Source organism: Phoxinus phoxinus, assembly GCF_949152265.1.
Source record: "Phoxinus phoxinus genome assembly, chromosome: 12".
NCBI lineage: Eukaryota > Metazoa > Chordata > Actinopteri > Cypriniformes > Leuciscidae > Phoxinus > Phoxinus phoxinus.
In genome coordinates, this window is record NC_136887.1 from 33,590,569 (window position 1) to 33,614,598 (window position 24,030).

The 24,030-nt window shown below is 39.0% G+C and overlaps 1 protein-coding gene across 1 annotated transcript; it reads left to right on the top strand.

The window, feature by feature from the left end:
• The first annotated feature begins 18,465 nt into the window (after positions 1 to 18,465).
• il2 (interleukin 2) lies at positions 18,466 to 21,850 on the top strand. Its single transcript, XM_079629886.1, has 4 exons — positions 18,466 to 20,629; positions 20,721 to 20,762; positions 21,012 to 21,134; positions 21,612 to 21,850. The coding sequence occupies exons 1-4, from the start codon at positions 20,462 to 20,464 to the stop codon at positions 21,711 to 21,713; spliced, it is 435 nt and encodes a 144-aa protein (XP_079486012.1). The 5' UTR covers positions 18,466 to 20,461; the 3' UTR covers positions 21,714 to 21,850.
• Positions 21,851 to 24,030: the final 2,180 nt, after the last annotated feature.

Sequence of the window (24,030 nt, forward strand, 5' to 3'; positions counted from 1 at the left end):
ATCAGTCTATCCATCCATCCATCCATCCATCTCTCTGTCTGTCTGTCTATCTATCTATCTATCAGTCTATCTATCCATCCATCTATCAGTCTATCTATCCATCCATCTATCAGTCTATCTATCCATCCATCCATCCATCTCTCTGTCTATCTATCCATCCATCTATCAGTCTATCTATCCATCCATCCATCCATCTCTCTGTCTATCTATCCATCCATCTATCAGTCTATCTATCCATCCATCCATCCATCCATCTGTCGATTCGTCTATCTATCTGTCACGATTTGGTTTTGTTTCATGTATGTCATGTGATCCCCTGTATTAGTCATGTGATCCTGCCATGTGTACCATATAATCATGTTGTCATTGGTTCATTGTTCACAGGTGTCCCTTGTCTTGTCCTTAGTCTTGTGTGTATTTAAGCCGTCATGTTTGCCACGTGTCCTTGTCAAGTTTCCCTGTAACCACTGTTGGGAAGTTTGTGTCCATGTTTAAGTCTCAAGTTTCATGCCATGCTTTTGTTTTATGCTTGATCTTGTTTGCATATATATATATATATATATATATATATATATATATATATATATATATATATATATATATATATATATATATATATATATATATATATATATATATATATATATTAAACTGCACTTGGGTTCTGCAAGCTCACCTTCAGTGGACTCTTTACACTATCAGTCTATCTATTCATCCATCTATCAATCTGTCTATCTATCCGTCCATCTATCCATATGTTGATCTATCTATTGGTCGTTCCATCCATTCATCCATCCATCCATCCATCCATCTCTACCCACTCAAAACGGTCCTGCGACCCACCGGTTGAGCAACACTGCATTACACAATATTGCAAAGCTCAGACATTGGCAAAGGTAATTAAAAAAGAAAGTCCCACAGACTGATGTTTTCTGCTTACAGTATAAGATATTTCCCCCGTACCAGCTGCGATCCTGCATCTGGAGATCACAGCAGGGCAAAATATTTTTGTGGTCACAAACACCTGAAAGGTGCAAAACTTTCTTTTGCAAAAGTTTCTTTTGCAAAAACAATCAAATCAATGTAAAATAACCTGTCTCTGTTTAAATGCACACTCATGAAGTGTGGTTAGCCACACCGCGAGCTGCAAACAGCTTCTCTCAGCAGGTGTACGAGTGTTTGGCTGATCTGAACAACAGCCGTGTGTGATTTCCAGCCGGGGGATTTCAGATGGACGGCCACAAAAAAAACTTCTTTAATATACTGACAACACACAGAATGTAAACAACCACCGAACAGCATAATCAGATCACAGTCTGACCAATGACAGATGAGATGCTGTAATGGGACATGCCCATCCTCACAAAAACACTCTTATTTGTGCAGATTCTGAGTCAACACCAGAGTACAGATATGAGACAATCGGGGTCACATCAAACCACCCGAGTCCACACACTCAGGGCAGTTGCAGGTGCTGCCTGAACATGTAGAGACACATGAGTGACTGCATCTGCTTTTGAGCGGTGAGAGACGAAACACCGGCTCCTGATCTGTGATGACTCATGACATCAGCAAGGTCTTCCTGTTTCCTGGTGACATCATGCAGCGGGTCACTGTTCATTAGTCATCTGGTGAGGAGTGCGAGTTATAGAGACACTCTCTGGACACTTTCCCTCTACAGGTGCGATCCTTCCAGTAAACTGCAAAGGTCACGCTGGGCTGATCTGACGACACCATCCATCCATCCATCCATCCATCCATCCATCCATCCATCCATCCATCTATCTATCATTCTGTCTCTATTTATCTATCTGTCTGTCTGTCAGTCTATCTATCTATATATATATATATATATATCCATCCATCCATCCATCCATCTGTCTAATCCATCCATCCATCTACACTAAAAAATACTAGGTTGTTTTAACCCAATTTTGGGTCAAATATGAACAAACCCAGCCATTGGGTTAAATTTTTAAATGGCATTTTTTATCCAAAGTTTGGGTTTGTCCATATTTGACCCAACATTGCCACGTTAAAACAACCCAGCATTTTTTAGAGTGTATCTATCATTCTGTCTCTATTTATCTATCTGTCTGTCGGTCTGTCTGTCTGTCTGTCTATCTATCGGTCTATCTATCTATACACTCTAAAAAATGCTGGGTTGTTTTAACCCAAATTTGGGTCAAATATGGACGAACCCAACCGTTGGGTCAACATTTTAAATTGAAAAATTTAACCCAACGGCTGGGTTTGTCCATATTTGACCCAAATTAGGTTGAAACAACCCAGCATTTTTTAGAGTGTACTAGGGATGTTAACCGATGACCGTTTGACCGATGATTGACCGTATCAACGTTAACCGTTTAAAGTAGTCGGTAGTCAGTAAAAAAAGAAAAGAAAAGTGATCTCTAAATTAGGCTATTATACAGGGCTTAATTTGAGCCGGAACACGCCGGAACATGTTCCGTCACCTCCGACATTGGATCCGGAACCTTTTTTATTGGATCCGGCACCTCCTGTGTCACTAAAATTAATTGGCTAGATGAAAGAAAAAAAAAGACTGTTTGTGTAGAGTTGAGATTGCTGTTAGCCTCGATCGTTTCACTCAGGGGAAAAATGTCAAAACTTTTTCAAATAGGCTACGCTGGACAGTCAGATCCCAAACAAGCAAAAATCGTTTCCGCTGATCAAAAAGGAGACCATGGTGGACACAGTAGCCTAGTATCGATATCTCGTTATTTCGACATAAATAAAGGGACATCCTAATCTGCATTAAGCCACATTAAGCGTTCTTATAGCCTAACGGTTTTCTATGGGAGGAAAATGCTTAACCGTTCATATTATGGGCTCATCTGATTTTTTGTACATAGCTTATTTGTTAGGATTTTAGTATCATAATGATTAGGCTAATAAATGCACGCACAATTATCCGTGAATTTTTTTTTTTGAACAAATGCCTTTCAACTTGTGTGTGCAAAATTCAGAATTAAATTAATGTGCAGAAATTTGTACAAATAGAGAGTAGGCTATGTAGGTCTACTATACTGTTGTAGCCATTAAAAAAAGCGCGTTTCATATTTGTTAAAATATTATAATGTTTTTTTTTTTCCATTTATGTTGATTTATGAAAAGTGAACAGCACGACCGAGTAAGATAGGATGCGCAATATGAGACATGGAGCGGGTCAGACATGATTTTGACCGTTGAAGTTGAAGTTGTTATAGAAGCCTTTCTTTAAAGTGAAATTCCATCCATCCATCCATCTTCTTCCGCTTATCCGGGGAATTTCGTTTTGTATAAATTGTATCTTAATTTTAATCAATTTGTCATCAACCAATTGCCTGTATTTAATGAATAAAAATCAATACACGTGTCACTGGATTTACAGATGCACGCACACATATTATTTCGAAATAACGAGATATTGTGTTGAAATAATAGCCTACATCTTTTAGAATAGATCTATTTGATTGAATGCTGAATGTTGCGCTTGTTCAATTTAATAAAATTAAAACTTTAATTGTGATCATTAACATAACTGAATATTAAATATTTAGTGACCAAGTTTTGCGCAGCTCCCCGTCAATGATCTAGCAGCACCCACTCAGCACATGCTGTCCCTGCAGAGAAGCTACGTAGGCAGTGTAATTTTTTTTTTTTTTTTTTTTTTTTTTTCGTTTCCTCCAACCCCCGTTTTGAGTCGCCGGATCCACCCCCCCTCTGCGCTCCGGGACCTCCCACTTTACAAATTAAGCACTGCTAGTATAGACAGTGGACTAAACGCTACTACAGTTAGCCATCTCATTCCAAGATTTTTTTGTGTGAAGTGAACAAATCCCTCACACTCAATTTTTCATAACTCGCCAATAAAAACATGTGGCGCGAGGTCACAGCGTTTGGGTTCGCGCGCTCACAAGGTTTGTGAAAAGTAAAGGCCACAGGCTAACACACTCGAGGTTAGAGCCAGGGCAGATGACAGGAGGAAGCGTGCAAAGAAGAGTAGTGTGTGGGACCATTTCACCACAAAGAATGACACAGATGTAAGTTGTGTGATACTACAGTGCTTAAATATGAAGATAGGCTACATTACATCTACATTCCAGTGGTAACAGATAAGGTGATGATGATCATCATATTTCTTTATTATTGTTAGCACTACCACTACCTCAAACTAAAGCGGCGTCTCTTCGGAGCAGTCATTTTCTTAAATGAGCCGCGGCAATGTTTCAAATGAGCTTCTAACGCTAGACAAACACCTTTATTTTCATGTGTGTGTGTTTGTGTGAGCGGGAGGCAGAGCGGCGGAGAGATGCGACAGAGTTGCGAAATTGCAGGCGCGGCTCAAAATGACTTGTATTTTAAATAGCGTACCATATTTTAAACTGGTTTTAGACTAATCGGTTTCAACCGGCTAATGAGGCTCGGTGGTCGGTCAAGACATTTTTTAGTTTTCGCCATCCCTAATCTATACGTCGATCATTCTGTCCATCCATCTGTCTATCTATCGGTCTATCTATCGGTCTATCTATCAATCTGTCTATCTATCTATCTATCTATCTATCGTTCGTTCTATCAATCTATCTATCTGTCTACTGTATCTATCGGTCTATCAATCTATCCATCTATCTATCAATCTGTCTATCTATCTATCAATCTGTCTATCTATCTATCAATCTGTCTATCTATCAATCTGTCTATCTATCTATCCATCTATCCATCCATCTATCAATCTATCATTCTATCTATCTATCAATCTATCTATCATTCTATCTATCTATCTATCTACTGTATCTATCGGTCTATCAATCTATCCATCTATCTATCAATCTGTCTATCTATCTATCTATCTATCTATCTATCTATCTATCCATCTATCAATCTATCATTCTATCTATCTATCAATCTATCTATCATTCTATCTATCTATCTATCTACTGTATCTATCGGTCTATCAATCTATCCATCTATCCATCTATCTATCATTCTATCTATCTATCTATCTATCTATCTATCTATCTATCTATCTATCTACTGTATCTATTGGTCCATCAATCTATCCATCTATCTATCTATCTATCTATCTATCTGTCTATCTATCGGTCTATCAATCTATCCATCCATTTGTCGATCATTCTGTCTGTCTATCATCAGATCAAAGATCCTCATCATGGTTCATGATTCACTGAATAAAGTGAAACTGATTTTCCCTCTTGCTCTGGTCTTGCCATTTTTCCATAGTTCTGGTAGCTCAGGCTGACGCAAATGTGTGGGTTTTTGAGGACAACTTTTATATGAATGAGTATTATCAGTGTCGCAGCCCACAGCGTTAATCTCGATATCACACCTGACCCTGCAGACCTGAGACCCTCGCTAGCGGCTTCACTGCCTCAACCACTGCAGAATGTCAGATCATGAGGGGACTTCCTGCCAACCTAGATATGATCAAAACCAGACGACTTCATATCATGAGCAATATCAGGTTTGACCAGCCGCTTCCGTCCAAAGCAATGCGTTCAAGGTATACATTGGTATTCAAGGTATACACAAAAAGTCACAAAATAATTGACATGATTTTTTTTTTTTTTTTTTTTTTTCATGTCATGTTTGATTCATCACCGGTTCCCTCATACGTCATACTCTGGAGTTCCCTTGTGCACATGTGCACTCTTATCAAAAATATATAGATTAAAATACGTATATATTTAAATGGGATGAAATATATAAGAATGTACTGAATATTAGCTTACTACTTGTACCCAGGAGCTCGATCTATTTAAGTCCGTATGTCATTTTAAGAAGAAACTATACATTAAAGCACAGGTCAAGAGCTGCAGTTCCAACAACAACTTCAGTTTGTGATGCTGTAGTTTGCGAATGTTTGGTTTCTATGGTTTCGGGAAACACCAAATCATTTAACTATTTTGGTACCAACAGGAACTTGCGACCATAGTTGGCTAGCGATGTTTTTCAGAGAAACACTATCTGAAATCACTGAGTCACCCAGTCTAAAAATAGCCACTTAATGTACTAATACTGTAAAGTATTAGTGTTATATTTTCTAAACACATCTTAAATGATCTTATTGTGAACGAATCATTGAATGAGTGAATGAATGAGGCATTTATATAGCGCTTTATTATATACTACTGTACACCCAAAGCATTTTACAAATCACATGAGGGGGTCTCTCCTCAACACCACCAGTGTGAGCATCCACATCCCAGTGGATACAGGGTCACACACACCAGCTATAGTGGAGAGAGAGTGATAGAGAGCCAATTCAATGATGGGGATTATTAGGAGGTCATGTTTGTATGGGCCAATGGGTGGAGTCAAACCAGGACACCGGGGTTACACCCCTACTCATTACGAGAAATGCAATGGGATTTTTAATGACCACAGAGAGTCAGGACCTCGGTTTAACGTCTCATCCGAAGGACGGTGCTGTTTGACAGTATAGTGTCCCCGTCACTACACTGGGGCGTTAGGCAAAGATCCGTTGCTACTTTCAGGGTTTTTCCTGGCTCAAAATGAGGCGGAGGTGGTAAAATCCTGGTTGTACGTCAGAACGGAGGCTCACTATTGGCTGATGCTGGTCATGTGTGTGATGCTGGTCAATAGTGAGCCTCCGTTTTGACGTACAGCCCAGAAGCCCTGCGCTGTTACACTACGTGAACTCACTCAGAGGAACACAGAAGAACATCAAAAGTTGAATAAAGTCCTTATTTTTATTTTTTTGGCCCACAAAAAGTATTCTCGTCGCTTGATAAACTTAAAGTTGAGCCGCTGTAGTCACTCGGACTATTTTAACGATGTCTTTACTAACTTTTCTGGGATGGCAGATATCGATTACAATAGAAGCCTATGGAGGAGTGAGACGGCTCTCAGATTTAATCACAAATATCTTAATTTGTGTTCAGAAGATGAACGAAAGTCTTACGGGGTTGAAACAACATGGAGGTGAGTAATTACTAGGGCTGTTGGAACGAATTCCGAAATTCGAATATAATTCGAATATTAAAAAAATCAATACTATTCGAATGCTGAAGTTACTATTCGAATATTGCTTTTTTTATTATTATTTTTTTATTTTATTATATGATATCTTGCCTTTCTCGCCAACTTGGCTTACACAGGCATGTGAAAATGAAATGCTTTTGTTTCGTCTGATAAACAATTAAAAAATTGAATCACAATTGTGCGCGTTATCCACGCTGCATCGTCATAACAATACTGTCAATAATGGCGGCGAGCAATGTCTCCATGGAAACGGAGATCACCACTCTGACAATTTGAGAAGCGATGTGTGGAAGGTGTTTGGATTTAAAATCATAAATGGGAAAATTAAATCACAAATAAACTCTGAATGAAATATCACTCCTCAACTTGCAACCTTACTGTGCGTTCACACCGGACGCGAATAGCGCGTCAAATTCGCGCCTGCCGCGTCTAGTTATATACACTTGACCACTTTTGTGTCCATTCGCGCCTGACGCGCTATTCGCGTTCGGTGTGAACGCACCATTAGGGCACATCTGACAACGCTACACCATGACAAGCTATAGGCGATTTGTCCAAGGAACCGCTGCAAGAATGACTTATTTTCTTCTCTTCATCACGGGGCTTACCAGCTGTCTGCTGTCCTAGCCGCGCAACAATCACTGACAGAGTTGTGAAACTCTGACACAACATCAGACAACTGATCAGTGGAAAAATGTCCATTCAAGTTGCCAAATTAAAGTCATTAATTTTGTTCCGCTGTTTTATTGTTAATAAAAAAACGCGATCACCCGTTTCTAAATGTTTATTGTAATGTTAGCTGTCCCTCTAGTGGACAGAACGTGTAACAACAACCAAATGCTATAGTGGCATTGACGATCCATAAGCCTGTGTAATGTCGCAAATATTAATAATAGGATGAATTTGAGCATTTAATATTCGAATATTATTCGAATATTAAATAAAATAAGGAATGGAATTCGAATAGTATTATAGAGGAAGATTGACAGCCCTAGTAATTACTGACAGAGTTTTCATTTTTGGGTGAACTTTAAACCATTCAGGCTGGGAGTCAGCACAGCGAGGTCCACTGTATGACACATGTGACGCTGGAGCACAAACCCAGTCTGGAGCCGCACGGGTATATCTGTGGCAATATCCAACTATACATGGTATGGGTCAAAATTATAAATTTTTCTTTTATGCCAAAAATCATGAGGATATTAAGATCATGTTCCATGAAGATATTTAGTAAATGTCTTACCGTAAATATATAAAACATGTATTTCTGTGAGTGAATGCAGCACAATCGTGAACATAAATGCACAACTTTAAAGGAGATTTTCTCAATGTTTAGATTTTTTTGCTCCTCAGATTCCAGATTTTCAATAGTTGTGTCTCGACCAAATATTGTCCTATCCTAACAAACCACACATCAATGGAAAGCTCATTTATTCAGCTTTCATATAATGTATGCATCTCAATTTAAAAAAAATTGACCCATGTGACTGGTTTTGTAGTCCATGGTCACATCATAAATCACAGGACATAATTTAAAGGTTATATATTCATAACGCTAAACTTTGTGTTATATTACCTCGGCAGTTAATTACAAAAAAACCGGCAGTGACTGTTTCTAATTCAGTGTCTAATGGAGTGATGGCCAATTTCCACTTCTGAGAACCCAGGAAAGGTGAAATGTTCTATGCGCAATTTCCCACAATCAACTTAAAAAATCCAGCTGTTTTCCCACAGGTGGTCAGCGCAGGAACCTAGTACTTTTCAGACAGAAGATCTAAGGAGAACATGCTGGTTTATTCAAAAAGTTATAAATCTGTGGTGAACATCAAAGGGTTCTCCTAATCCTAGATAATTTTTACCGAAAGCATTATGTGTCGACTGGCAGAGGATGTGAGGCTTACAGTCAGTCACCAGACAACTGTTGAGCTAACCACTCATTTAATTTAAGAGGTATGAAAACCTTTGTTTCTACGCTCAACCCTTGAGTTTAGAGGGCAAATAATCAACTATACATGTAACATGACGTGAAGGCGATTTAAAATCCCCATAAAAATCCTGCCGTCAAGAATTCCTAAGAGTGGGTTTTAGGGGAAAAGTCAGTGGGATTTTGACATAACAGTGACGACTGTTCAAGATAAAAATCAGAGCTCACACACACACACACACACACACACACACACACAGAGAGGGAACCCTGAGGTGCTGAAAGATGCTTTTCCGTGACAGCGCCGCTTCCTTCCCACCTTTATAAGCATGAAACACCTGTGATGCACAAGCCTGTCCAAAGCGCACCAGAGGGCTTTTCCCTGAAGGCTTCCCTTCTTTTCGCACTTTCACTAAACACTTCCCACACACTAACCACCGTGGGACATTAACTATGTGTGATGATGACTTTCATGAGGAGAAAGTTCCACTGAGCAACCAGTACTTCATATCAAAAAAACGGTTTACGGTTTTATTTCACACCAATGATTTAAGATGCAGCACAAGCACTTAAAAAGTTGCCAGCTAGCACAAACATGTTTGATCATTCATAAAATTTTCATTGCCCCCCCTCTATATAAATAGTCAAATATATTAAAAGAGCTTTTAAACAACAACAAAAAAAAACATTTTAATTCTAGTTTCTTTTTTTCTTTCTTTTTTTACCAAAAAGTTTCTTGAAAATTTCAAATAATGAAGATTTTTAATGAAATCTGAGAGATTTCTGTCTCTCCATTGAAATCTTTCAACCATCAGTTTATTTTTTTGGGTGGAGGGACAGAAATCTCTCAGATTTCATTCAAATATATACATTTGTGTTTCGAAGACGAACGAAAGTCTAACGGGTTTGAAACGCCATGATTATTTTAGGGTGAATTAACCCTTTAAAGTATTGTTTGGCTTATCTTGATTTGCATTTACTCATGTAGGACTTACAATTGCTCTTGTTTCCTGACATAATGACCATGTAGACAAAGGATTAGTTCACTTTAAAAAAAACGTTTGCTGATAATTTACTCGTCCCGATGTCATCCAAGATGTCCATGTCTTTCTTTCTTCAGTCGAAAAGAAATGAAGGTTTTTGATGAAAACATTTCTCCATATAATGGACGTCAATGGGCCCCAAACGGTTCAAGGTCCAGATGACCTTTGGCTTTAAACGACACCAGACGATGAATACGGGTCTTATCTAGCGAAACGATCGGTCATTTCAAAAATAAATAAAAAAGTTTAAGTTTTATAAGCACAAGCGCTCGCCTTGCTCTGTTCTGTGATGCGCGTTCGTGACGTCACGTAATACGCAGTTACGTTGAAAAGGTCACGCTTCTGTGAAAAGTACAAAATGTCTGTCCTGACGAACATTTTCTTTTAGGCTTTTTAATATTACAACACCCAGGATACGCACACGAATGGACATTTTAAACGATAAACTGACACAAAGACATTTGAATATGTGTGTATGGTCCTCCTTCTGCACATCTGTAAACACTGACTCGGTCAAGCGTGACCTTTTCACCGTAATTGCGTATTACGTGACGTCACGAACGCGCATCACAGAACAGAGCAAGGCGAGCGCTTGTGCTTATAAAACTTAAACTTTTTTATTTCTTTTTGAAATGACGATGGTTTCGCTAGATTAGACCCGTATTCATCGTCTGGTGTCGTTTAAAGCCCGTTGAAGCGGCGCTGACACTGTCATCTGGACCTTGAACCGTTTGGGGCCCATTGACGTCCATTATATCGAGAAATGTTTTCATCAAAAACCTTTATTTCTTTTCGACTGAAGAAAGAAAGACATGGACATCTTGGATGACATCGGGGTGAGTAAATTATCAGCAAAAGTTTTTTTTAAAGTGAACTAATCCTTTAAAGGGAACATTTAGTTACAAATAAACATTGTCATCATTTACTCATGTTGTTCCAAACATGGAATTCCATATATATATATATATATATATATATATATACATATATATATATATAATACCACACTAATAACCTTAGGGTATATTAACTTTCATTGTATAGAACTTTTCAATTATCTTGTCTGGTTTTCCACAGAACAAATACATTTAAAGGTTTGGAAAGACATGACGGAGCATGAATACATGATGACAGAATGTCTATGTTATAATAATAATAACCTTTATTTTCTATAGCGCCTTTAAATGTAGATCTCAAAGCGCTGTACAAAAACAATTAAAAATACAAAGATACACCACACAAAAAAACATAATACACTGTAAAACAGACATAAAAACAAATCAATTAAAGGCTAACCTAAAAAAATAATTCTTAAGCTTAGACTTAGAAATACCAAGAGATTTAGGTATTATTTAGGAGATTTAGGTTATCAGGTATTAACCCAAATATCTTGTGTATTGTTTCCCTTGGAATGACATTGAGTCAGCATGAGTAAATGATGACAGAATGTTTACACGAAAAACGCATTGTTTCGCAATGTTAACCGAAATATCAAGATAAGATCAGGCGGTCTGAAAACCGGTAACAGAAAAGTATTTCTTACGGTCTGAATGTGTCACAAAATAAAATATGTATCCTTGCACCAAGATATATATATATATATATATATCCTTTTTATTTTTTTGATTATATATATATATATATATATATAAATTATTTGTGAAGCCAGCATTTCTCTGCTCTAAAACACTACACAAAAATCCACTAAAAATTACCTTCACCCCAGTGGGTCAAATATTATTTTAGTTATACGTTAGTTATAAGTTCTATCATCATTTTTTTTTATGCAATTAAATTTCAACTTTTTAAGTGTAGCTTAAATTATTCAAATATATTTCAAGGCCGTAGTCACATCAAACTTCACGTTACCCTTAAAAACTCATTTGCATGAATATCAGTGCGTACAACCAAACCATTTTTGTCCCCTAGATCTATCTACTGCTACACAACATGGAAAAAAATGATCAAACTGAATCAATCCCCAATGATTCATCCTAGAGTAAAGGGGAAACTTACTGAAGATATGCCATCACTGCATAAACATGAGGCTATTTTAAAGCTTTATCCCATACAAAAAGTGATTTTTTTGAGCACAAACCAAACATGCATAAATATCAGAAACATTAAACAACGTAAATGGGGGGAAACCAGTTTCTGTGCAAAATGTAAGCTATTAGTAATAATGTCACAAGTGCTGTACATTTTCCCATGGCAGTTTTTTAAGTTTGTAGTTTGCTACTCCACACCAGTGGCCATCTCTAAATGATTGCTGACACATATGACACATTTAATGACCTTTAAGTGTCATTTCACTATCACAAAAACACCTACAACTAGTTTTTGGACACTACCATGCAGGTAATACTGCAATGTACTTTTAAAGTTCCCATATAGTACAACTTTCTGAAGTTTTATTTTAGGTTTTGATATGTCCTTAAGAATATATATTTGCGGTACAAGTACCAAAAACAATCTCAATATATTTTTACAGCTCCTTTCTCAGGAGCTCTGCCAAGAACAGGTCGATTTTGGCCGGTCTACTTAATATTCATGAGCCTCTCTTCTGATTGGCCTGTTGTTTTCTGAGTGACCCACCATTGGTGGGGGTGGTGACTGAAGGCGGTGACTGACTTATATGGTAGTTTCATAGCCTCTAGACCTCTGTTATCATGAAAAAAGCCAGGAAATTTAAGTTGACAAAAAAACAACTGTAAACGGCATAGTTTGAATATGGTAATCGTATAGCACTGGTATACCATGACAATACCATAACTATTTCCGCGTTCTACTAAGTACATATCAGGAGTTTCCGGTTGGTGCGTTCAGCGCACCTACATACATGAGAATGCAGATTATCACTACGTTTTATGGATGCCAATTATTTAAAACAATGAATAATGATCTCTGTATTAATTATATTGAGCCTGCTGAAATGTTCCTATTAAATATATTTTCTTTCCAACTGTGTATTCTGAATAATAAATAGGCTAAATATATTTATCCACTAACCTGCAGCAGTCCTATGCTCGTCTTCTAATTAACAGTGTTTTTCTCGGGTCCAGACCTGCGCAGTAGCGATCTCGCAGGTCTGGACCCGAGATCGCTACTGTGCAGGTCTGGACCCGAGATCGCTACTGCGCAAGTCTGGACCCCAGATCGTTACTGCGCAGGTCTGGTCCCGAGATCGCTACTGCGCAAGTCTGGACCCCAGATCGTTACTGCGCAGGTCTGGTCCTGAGATCGCTACTGCGCAGGTCTGGACCCGAGATCGCTACTGCGCAAGTCTGAACCCGAGATCGCTACTGCGCAGGTCTGGTCCTGAGATCGCTACTGCGCAGGTCTGGACCCGAGATCGCTACTGCGCAAGTCTGAACCCGAGATCGCTACTGCGCAGGTCTGGTCCCGAGATCGCTACTGCGCAGGTCTGGACCCGAGATCGCTACTGCGCAGGTCTGGACCCGAGATCGCTACTGCGCAAGTCTGGTCCCGAGATCACTACTGCGCAGGTCTGGACCCGAGATCGCTACTGCGCAGGTCTGGACCCGAGATCGCTACTGCGCAAGTCTGGACCCGAGATCACTACTGCGCATGTCTGGACCCGAGATCGCTACTGCGCAGGTCTTGACCCGAGATTGCTACTGCGCAAGTCTGAACCCGAGATCGCTACTGCGCAGGTCTGGTCCTGAGATCGCTACTGCGCAGGTCTGGACCCGAGATCGCTACTGCGCAGGTCTGGACCCGAGATCGCTACTGCGCAAGTCTGGTCCCGAGATCACTACTGCGCAGGTCTGGACCCGAGATCGCTACTGCGCAGGTCTGGACCCGAGATCACTACTGCGCATGTCTGGACCCGAGATCACTACTGCGCAGGTCTGGACCCGAGATCGCTACTGCGCAGGTCTGGACCCGAGATCACTACTGCGCATGTCTGGACCCGAGATCACTACTGCGCATGTCTGGACCCGAGATCACTACTGCGCATGTCTGGACCCGAGATCACTACTGCGCATGTCTGGACCCGAGATCGCTACTGCGCAGGTCTTGACCCGAGATTGCTACTGCGCAAGTCTGAACCCGAGATCGCTACTGCGCAGGTCTGGTCCTGAGATCGCTACTGCGCAGGTCTGGACCCGAGATCGCTACTGCGCAGGTCTGGACCCGAGATCGCTACTGCGCAAGTCTGGTCCCGAGATCACTACTGCGCAGGTCTGGACCCGAGATCGCTACTGCGCAGGTCTGGACCCGAGATCACTACTGCGCATGTCTGGACCCGAGATCACTACTGCGCAGGTCTGGACCCGAGATCGCTACTGCGCAGGTCTGGACCCGAGATCGCTACTGCGCAGGTCTGGACCCGAGATCGCTACTGCGCAGGTCTGGACCCGAGATCGCTACTGCGCAGGTCTGGTCCCGAGATCGCTACTGCGCAGGTCTGGTCCCGAGATCGCTACTGCGCAGGTCTGGTCCCGAGATCGCTACTGCGCAGGTCTGGACCCGAGATCGCTACTGCGCAGGTCTGGACCCGAGATCGCTACTGCGCAGGTCTGGTCCCGAGATCGCTACTGCGCAGGTCTGGTCCCGAGATCGCTACTGCGCAGGTCTGGTCCCGAGATCGCTACTGCGCAGGTCTGGTCCCGAGATCGCTACTGCGCAGGTCTGGACCCGAGATCGCTACTGCGCAGGTCTGGACCCGAGATCGCTACTGCGCAGGTCTGGACCCGAGATCGCTACTGCGCAGGTCGAGCATAGGACTGCTGCAGGTTAGTGGATAAATATATTTAGCCTATTTATTATTCAGAATACACAGTTGGAAAGAAAATATATTTAATAGGAACATTTCAGCAGGCTCAATATAATTAATACAGAGATCATTATTCATTGTTTTAAATAATTGGCATCCATAAAACGTAGTGATAATCTGCATTCTCATGTATGTAGGTGCGCTGAACGCACCAACCGGAAACTCCTGATATGTACTTAGTAGAACGCGGAAATAGTTATGGTATTGTCATGGTATACCAGTGCTATACGATTACCATATTCAAACTATGCCGTTTACAGTTGTTTTTTTGTCAACTTAAATTTCCTGGCTTTTTTCATGATAACAGAGGTCTAGAGGCTATGAAACTACCATATAAGTCAGTCACCGCCTTCAGTCACCACCCCCACCAATGGTGGGTCACTCAGAAAACAGACCTGCGCAGTAGCGATCTCGGGTCCAGACCTGCGCAGTAGCGATCTCGGGACCAGACCTGCGCAGTAGCGATCTCGGGACCAGCGATCTTGGGACCAGACCATGAGCTATACTAGGACCAGCCACAGGGGGGCGATCGAACCGCTTTGGCTTCACTTTTCAGGGCTTGTACGGCACGCTTGGTTTGTACTGATGCTATTCATCTGTTCTCATACACTTCAGCGTCGCGGCCACTAGTTTAGACGAACACTGACACCCTGTGGTGAAATAATGACGTATTTTTAACAGCCGCAGCTTTCTCAGATTGGCTTGGTTTGGATTAAAACTTCATGTTCCGATGAGTTTGGAAAATTATTCTCCTGTCAATGAAAATGTCCAAAAAATTTTATCTTATTGTAGACACTAATTTTAGGTGGCGTTTGTCCAACTCATTGACCACAGTACATTGAAAGTAAACATAACTGAAAATAAGTGATATGTACTATTTCTAAACGGAAGTGTGTCACGTAGTTCAGTGCAAGTGGTCCATTATCCACTTCATTGTTCTCCAGTCTGGAGATAATCTTGACTCATGTAGTGTTTAGATGCAAGAAACGGAAGTAAATCTCTTGTTTTCAAAAAAACACTGCTGTAGAGGAGAGAAATCATGTGCACTGCAGCTTTAAAAAACACAGTAGGTTTGTACTGCATCCTCAGGAAGTTTTAAATCACTACAACATAATGGGAAATGATATCAGCTCACGTCATCCAATAAAAAGGCAATATATGAAAATGCTAAATTTATCTCAGTAACACTTTATAAATATAAACAAACATTAGGCTAAACTACTGTTCAATTGATTTCTCAACTCACTACCTTTGCTATGTTTCCATTCACTTAATTTTTAGTTTTTCACATTTTGGGATATCGCATTGTGGGTCATGTGGGACACGTGTGTGAGATCACATTTACATTTATGTGGCAGACGCTTATATCCAAAGCGACTTACATTGCATTTCAAGGTACACATTTAAACTTGTATCAGTTCTTGCTTTCCCTGGGAATCGAACCCATGACCTTGGCGTTGCAAGCGCCAACGTTTACTGTTTGAGAATTTTACTTCTATTATATCATATAAATATTGATTACATCAGTTGGAAAGCCTATTTACCATCACGTTGGATGATAACGTTATAAACAAATACGTTTTTGTGATCGTCTCTGTGATTTACTCAATGGGACCTATTCAGTCTTCTAAATATGATGAACTCAATAACAGGCTAGTAAGAAGATTTAGTGCATCTTGAACTGGTATTTTTGTTGGATCAGGCAGGTTTTAATTAGGTTGTTAACCAGTACGTCTAGACGAAATCTTGGCAGGTGTTGCAGTATTTAATGACTTTTGGTGAGGTCAACACTGGTTCCTTTGACGTCCATGCAGTCATAATCAGCGGGGAAAACCCTCTATATGAATGCGTCGGTTGGATATTTTAACATTTTTTGCATTAAAAATGCAGGACACTTCTTACGTCTTTCAGGACGCAGGTCAAAGCTCCCTATTTTGGGAGTGGGTGGTCACCCAAGTCAAGATGCACTTAACCCTTAAAGACCTATACAGCCGCCGGCGGCTAAAAATTACTATTGTTCTTAAATGTTTAATAACTTTTTAACCGCTAATCCAATCTGTATGCTTTAAAAAGTCCCGAAAAGAGGAGATTCACTGCTTTTATGTGGTATCGTTTGGACATTCAGAGGCTCTGTAGTGAATGTGATTGTGTCATCAGGTTTTGATCAGCATTGATTCGTCATAGAAACCCATGCGGTTTGTTTCTCTGAGCCAAACAGGAATGATTGTTGATGCTTAGTCCCATCCTCATGCCCAGATTGGTAAAGTAAAATAAATGGAAAACATTGTAATAGAACACTGAAGCAAAAGTGACATATATATATATATGTCACTTTTGCTTCAGTGTTCTATTACAATGTTTTCCATTTATTTTACTTCCTGAACTTTTTTGGACACATCTACATTGTCAGTAAATTGAAAAACACACCAGCTTTTCACTGAAAATCGCCTATAATAATGTTGTAATAAATGGCTATAACTTGCTTAGGGATTGTTACATGCAGTCAAAATTTCATCTGGATATCTAGAATATAAAACTTTCTAAAGGAAAAAAATCCAAACTTCAGGAGGATTTGTTTGAGTGGAGTAAAAATGTGCTACCGTTTTTCTTAAATCTGGTAAATTCATCCATTCCAAGACAAAATGAATGTAAAATTGGGAATTTAAATGAGCTAGATGGAAACTTAAGGTTCTCTGGTTTAAAAGGATATATGGCACTTGATGCTGACTGCTATAATGGGTTAGAAAAACAAAGAAAGGAACAGGCGAGTCAGGTGCTCCAAAAATGTTCTAGGTCTTTAAGGGTTAAATTCCAAAACAACAAAAAACTAAACTTTTGAGCTTAGTTGACTTGAGGTGGATACATATTTAAATCCAGTAAGAAGAGTATGTGCATAAACTATGATGGAAACACTTTTACCGAATAAATCCCTCGATGCACAACAAAAAAAACCTTGACTTTGCCTCAGCAGAGGCTGTGATTGGATAACTGGACTAACCAGCGGACCAATCGCATCGCAGCATCTCAAATGTTGGTTTGGTGATTCTGAAACGCCTGAGCCGAAGTCGGTCATCAGAATGATTTCGTTTAATTCCCTCCAGAAGCGTCTCACACATTCGCTTTCACACACACCAGCATCTGAACGCAAGAAAACATGACAGTGAATATTGCATTTTGATGACTTAAGGAAAAAAGAGCGACAGTTTCTTCCCCGATTGCAGCAACTTCTGTTTTCATTACTGATATTTTGTGCCAATTTTCCAGTAAGTGACAATTTTGCTCCCTGGCTTGAGCACACGGGATGGAAAAGCTGCTTTATTTACAAACATTTTAGGTAACATTTCAATTTTACGCGCATAACTTTAATTCTCAGCTTTGGATGAAAACATACTCTAAAAAAATGCTGGGTTGTTTTAACCCAATTTTGGGTCAAATATGGAAGAACCCAAACGTTGGATCAAAAATGCAATTAAAAAATTTTACCCAACGGCTGGGTTTGTCCATATTTGACCCAAAATTGGGTTAAAACAACCCAGCATTTTATTGAGTGTAGCTAATGTAAAGTTTAATTGTATAGAGCTTTTCATAATATGTTGTTTCAAAGCAGCTTTACAGAAAAGCGTGCTGATAAATACAACATATAGACATTTCTTATGTTTTTTTTAAATGGAGGGTTTTCACGACGCGTCATCAATCCGGAAGTCGGCCATTTTGGAGGCACTGAACGTAAACAATGCCACTGAACAGAACTCGCAAATATGGCTGATTATTGCTGCTGAATAATGGTCGAGTTTTGGTCTGTACTAATTGGTCACACCGAGAAAAAACATTTCGGGTCCTATAGAGTCAAAAGTTAAAGAGAAGAGTGCAAAAAACTGATGAAAGAAGCCGTTTGTGGTTGAGAGAGGAACAGCATCAGCCACATGAGTAAATAGCGTTGACTATGGCTAGAATGTTGACGTAGTTAACTATGGATACATTCACACTGTCAGTCCAAATCCGATTATCTTTGTATCCGATTGGAATCGGATCTGAAATGATGTCCACACTGTGTATCGCAACTGTTCAGATCTGTTTTGCACACTCACTAATCTTCTTTTTACAGTGTTCGCTGAGTGTTTCCATCAATAACAGTGAGTTAGGACTCCTTACAAACCAGATTTACGTGAGGAGGAGGAGGATCTAATGCTCATTATCTTCCTCACGGAGCTTCAATGGTGTGATGGAGTTTGTATTCTGTTCACTGTGTGTGGAAGATTCACACATCTTTTATTCAAGCAATCCCGCGCCGTCGCCAAGGGGACGGACAGGAATGTCGGGGGTCCTGTGAGTGACGAGGGGCCTCACTAAGGTCCTTTACAGTAGAGTCTGATTACTGGCGCAGTGAGGGGGTCCCATAATAATGAGCTCTCGCTCCCGGGAACTGAAGAGATGCCAACAAAACAACCCGCTCTTCAGTCTATATATATATATATATACACACTGGTGAAACTGGAAAAATTATAATATGGTGCAAAAGTTTTCAGTAATTCAACTTAAAAGGTGAAACTAATATATTATATAGACTCATTACATGCAAAGTGAGATATTTCAAGCCTTTATTTGTTATAATTTTGACTTACAATTTTTTTTTACAGAAAACATCTTTGGAAAAAAATGTATTTGAAGTGTAATTTGATTGTTTAGTTTCCCTCGCCGTCCCATTAGACTACATGGAGAGGTTTATGATCTATACCGGGACCAGCTACCGGTCCACTTTTCAGGACTTGGTAACGGATCGTGATTTCTATTAAAAAATAAATAAATAAATGTATCCAGATTCGTGACACTTTCTGGAAAAGCGCTATAAATGCATCTGGCATGAGTCATGACTTGATGTCTTCCATTCAGCGCACCATTGCACCATGCATTACTCTCAGAGACAGACACACATCCACCGATATAATGCCTCAAAGCGCCCACTGCTGTCCGAGAAAGGATATGGCATCATTTTTACACAAGAAGTGATTAAAAACTTACACTGTAAAAAAAAAAAAAAAAACATTATTGGGAGCATGTTCAAAAATTTCACGCCATTTCCTTGTAATTATTTGTCAAATGTACTAGCGGTTTCTCAGTGAACGTGTATTTTTTAAAAATGTATAAAGTAGCAGTTACTGAGGGTTTCCTATGCAATGAACTAGAGCAAACCCACACAAGCAATGACCTGATAATGCCTATGATGTAATGGGTGTGCAACAGTATGATCTAATGCCGAATACATGCATCACATCAGAGAGGAAAGGATATGTGACAAAATATTTTGTTTTTTACTATTTATTGGTGACTACTTTACCACATTCAGAATATGGCATCTTTGTAAAAACCTCAATGTGTTCACGCGCACACACACACACACGCACACACACAGGGTGGAAGGACAGGAGGTGGGGGCTAGATGAGGGAGAAAGAAATAAGAAAAATCCCAACAGTCATCAAAAGGAAAAAAAAAAACTCCAGCAGTTGATTGTATTTGCTAATATCTGAAACCTTTCTGCCCACCCATTCATTTTTTCAAGTGCTGTCACTATATATACCAACACGAGCAGGTTACAAGTCACTTACACTTGTCCACTGAGGATAACCATTCAACAGGTGTGACTTGAACCTCGAAGGACTTCCACTGACACCATGTCTGCTCTACACTGGATTTGTGCTCTGACACTGGCGCTGGTTTGCTGCCTGAGCGCCCAGCCTGTCAAACGGCACGCCGATGAGAAATCACTTGAGAGATCATTGGTGAAAAAGGAGATATTTCCAAGACTTGACAATTTTACAAAATTTACTAAAAACAATTGTGTAAGTATTATCTGCTTTTAAAACACCCAGCAATATCAAACTGTCTTTTAAACCGTTTATGCATTTATGCTTTTATTTTTTATTTTTACAGCCAGACGACACGAAAATGTACACCCCTACTGACATTCATAAGGTAAGCGAACTCTTCTTTTTTTTTTTAGCTTTAAACATCAGTTTGTTTGCTGAAGAGAGACAGATCACTCACACAGGAAGGAGGTTACTACGAGAAAGCCAAACCTCAAGCCAGCTCTCACAACAATTTTCACACACACACACACGCTCACAGCAGCTGAGAGATACAGAAAGAGATGCGCTCTGCAAACAACTCAAGGATGAACTAAAACTCTAGGCCTAACACACTCTTCTCTCTGTTTCTTTAAAGGGTTGTTTGTCTTCGGCTCTGAACTGCGTTAAAATGGAGCTATTGGTCCTTAAAGAGGAATGCAATCTTAATGAAGATATCTTCGATAACCTCTACACCGAACTGGATTATGCAGAGACTGAAGTAAGTCAAATTTTTCAACATCAGCAGCGATAACAATTGCATATGCTTCATCAATTAGGCCTAAAGTAGCGATGCATAAGTTAACAGGCATGATTGGTGATACTTTCTTAAAAATTAAAGTATTAGCTTCATTGGTTTCACAAAGAACCATGGAACCTTTCCATTGCACAAAAGGTTCTTTATAGTGAAAGAAAAAGTATAGTTGTTTAGATTTTTTTTAAATTCTGTTCACTGAAAGGTTCTTTGGGGAACGAAAAATGGTTCTTCTGAGACATTGCTGCAAAAAAAAAAAAAAAAAAAAAAAAAAATGCTTTTGGAACTTTCATTTATAAAAGTGTAGTGGAAATATGTTCTTTAGAATCTTAATAACTGCAAGGTTCTATAGGGAACCTAAAGTGACTCAATGGCATCTCTGAGAAACCATTATTTTTTAAGTATAACTCATATTTAACTCTCTTTTCTCCTTCCGCTCTCTAGACTTCACCAAGCTCGAGCTCATGCCAGGCCTGCGAGCTGTACCCCGAACAAGATGCTCAGCAGTTTCTGAAAGCCATCCGGGATCTGGTGGAACGATGGTGATCATGTGAAGGCTAACCTGCTCTTGACCACTGCAGGCTTCGGGTCATAAAAAGCTATTTCTAGACCATGTTTAGGAAACTTGAAGGTTTTAAATAGTTCAAATATCAGGGTTAAACTATTTAAATGATTGGTTTATTTTTTATGTGATGTATCTTACTGGATTATGTCTTTATACAGTGCACTGCTATGAATGTATCCTTGATATAGACGTTTATGTAACTTCCATGAAGACCTACAAGTTGCCAGTTCTCCGAGTTGTATTTTAAAAAAAGAAAAGCACTAGAATGTTTTATATAAGCTTTCCTGCTTTTTTATTTATTTATGAGACTATTTATTGTTTATTTATTGAATCTCTGCCATTGTGTTTTTACGATTAATAAATGTGAACTTAATTCTTCTAAAAGCTTGAGATTTCACTGATTTCGATCATCGTGTGGGTTTAGGTCACGGGTGAAGAGAAGACATGATTCTGACCCCCTGACCTACATATAAACTGCGGTTTTGAGCCATTTCATCGCTAAGGTGGACATCGTGTGTGTGTGTGAACTCATTGGGAAAGTCCCCGATCACACGTTCTATGACAAGCAATGGGAAACATGCTTGGAAAATATTTTCTACACCTACTACTAATAAGTCATCACTCTTACCCACCTAAACCACACTGGGATGCGCATCACTGCACTGAATTAGAGTTATAAGTTATGGCACGTTCCTTTACCATGCGCTCGAATGCAGTTGCGGTCAGGCACTTTTTTATTTTCAGCTTTTTAACACATTACTCACTCTTCCCCTGACAGCAGTGGGCGTCTGTCCAGACAACGACTTTAAATCTCCAACTAGATTTATGTTTTTTTAAGTAGCAGTGCTTGCAATGCAGCAAAAGTTGATGTTTTGAGGCATCGGTGCTCATCTTGTTTTCTGTCAGCACAGTTAACACAATCACTGGCTGTAAATGAAGGAACATGTGCAAGCAATTTAATAAATATTCCAATGTCATCACTACATTTGAAACGCAGAAAATTCTGTCAGTGTCAATGGCAGCTTTTCAAATTTTACTCTTATATTTCTATATAAGTTAACAAAAATATTTTTTAAATTGGAAAAAGATAAATTAACAAATGGTCAATGGCAGAATTATGTCATTTTTATATAAAGTTTACATAAATTAAACAAATAAATCGTTTTCATTTTTTTAATTATATAAAAAAAATGCATAATTCTGCCATTGACTATTTATTGTTAATTTATTTTTTGCTAATTTAAAAAATAAAAATCTCCCATTGACGATTTATTGGTTTAATTTTTGTAAATTTTATATAAAAAATGCACAATTCTGCCATTGACTGACTATTTATTGTTAATTTATTTTTTGCTAAAGTTTACAAAAATTAAACAAATAAATCGTCAATGGGAGATTTTATTTTTTAAATTTGCAAAAAATAAATTAACAATAAATAGTCAATGGCAGAATCATGTATTTTTTATATAAAGTTTACATAAATTAAACCAATAAATCGTCAATGGGAGATTTTTATATTTAAATTGGCAAAAAAATAAATAAAAATAAATGCTCAATGGCAGAATTATGTATTTTTTATATAAAGTTTACAAATATAAACAAATAAATCATCAATGGGAGATTTTAATTTTGGTAAAATTTGCTATTTTATTTCTTATAAAGTTTGCAAAAATAAAAATTGTAAATAGGGGATTCTTAGATTTCTTTTAAAGTTTATAAAAATAAAATGAAAGAATAAAAAAAAAAATATCACACTTAAGGATTAAATGAATAAAGGTCTTATATGATGCATACAATCTGTATAATTGTCTAAAGTCTAATTGATTAAGTGTCAAAGTGTACCACTTAGGGTTAGTGTTGAAATCCCTAACCCTATAAGCATGAGCAATAGAAGTAGTGATACTTGACATGGCAAACACGGCTTTCCTTCCTGGAAGGTGTGAAGGGAAACGATTAAACTGCAGTTTGCAGCATAAAGAAACTCTTTGAGATTTTGTGCGTGGGTCTCTATCACCCCAAAACCAAGAACTAAAGCACTGAGCAGCACTAAACCACACTGCTTGTCATTTTATTTTATTTTTACTGCTTCAAATGATTGCTCAAGACTAACGCCCCCCTTCCTGATCAGGAAATATGTAGGGATAAAGGGGGATGTGGGATAACGGGACGGCCCGCCAGCGCAGCAAACAAAACAGGAACCGAAAATAAATAAATAAATGGGCCCACATGTGAGAATTTGTGTGGTTGAGCCCTTTAAACCATAAACTGATACAATCTGAGTTACAACCAGCTGCAAAA

Bases quoted from the DNA above. Each gene is read 5' to 3' on its own strand.
- il2 (XM_079629886.1), top strand. From the start codon at position 20,462: ATGTCTGCTCTACACTGGATTTGTGCTCTGACACTGGCGCTGGTTTGC. The intron at 20,630-20,720 runs GTAAGTATTATC...TTATTTTTACAG, and splicing joins AATTTACTAAAAACAATTGT to CCAGACGACACGAAAATGTA. The intron at 20,763-21,011 runs GTAAGCGAACTC...GTTTCTTTAAAG, and splicing joins CCCCTACTGACATTCATAAG to GGTTGTTTGTCTTCGGCTCT.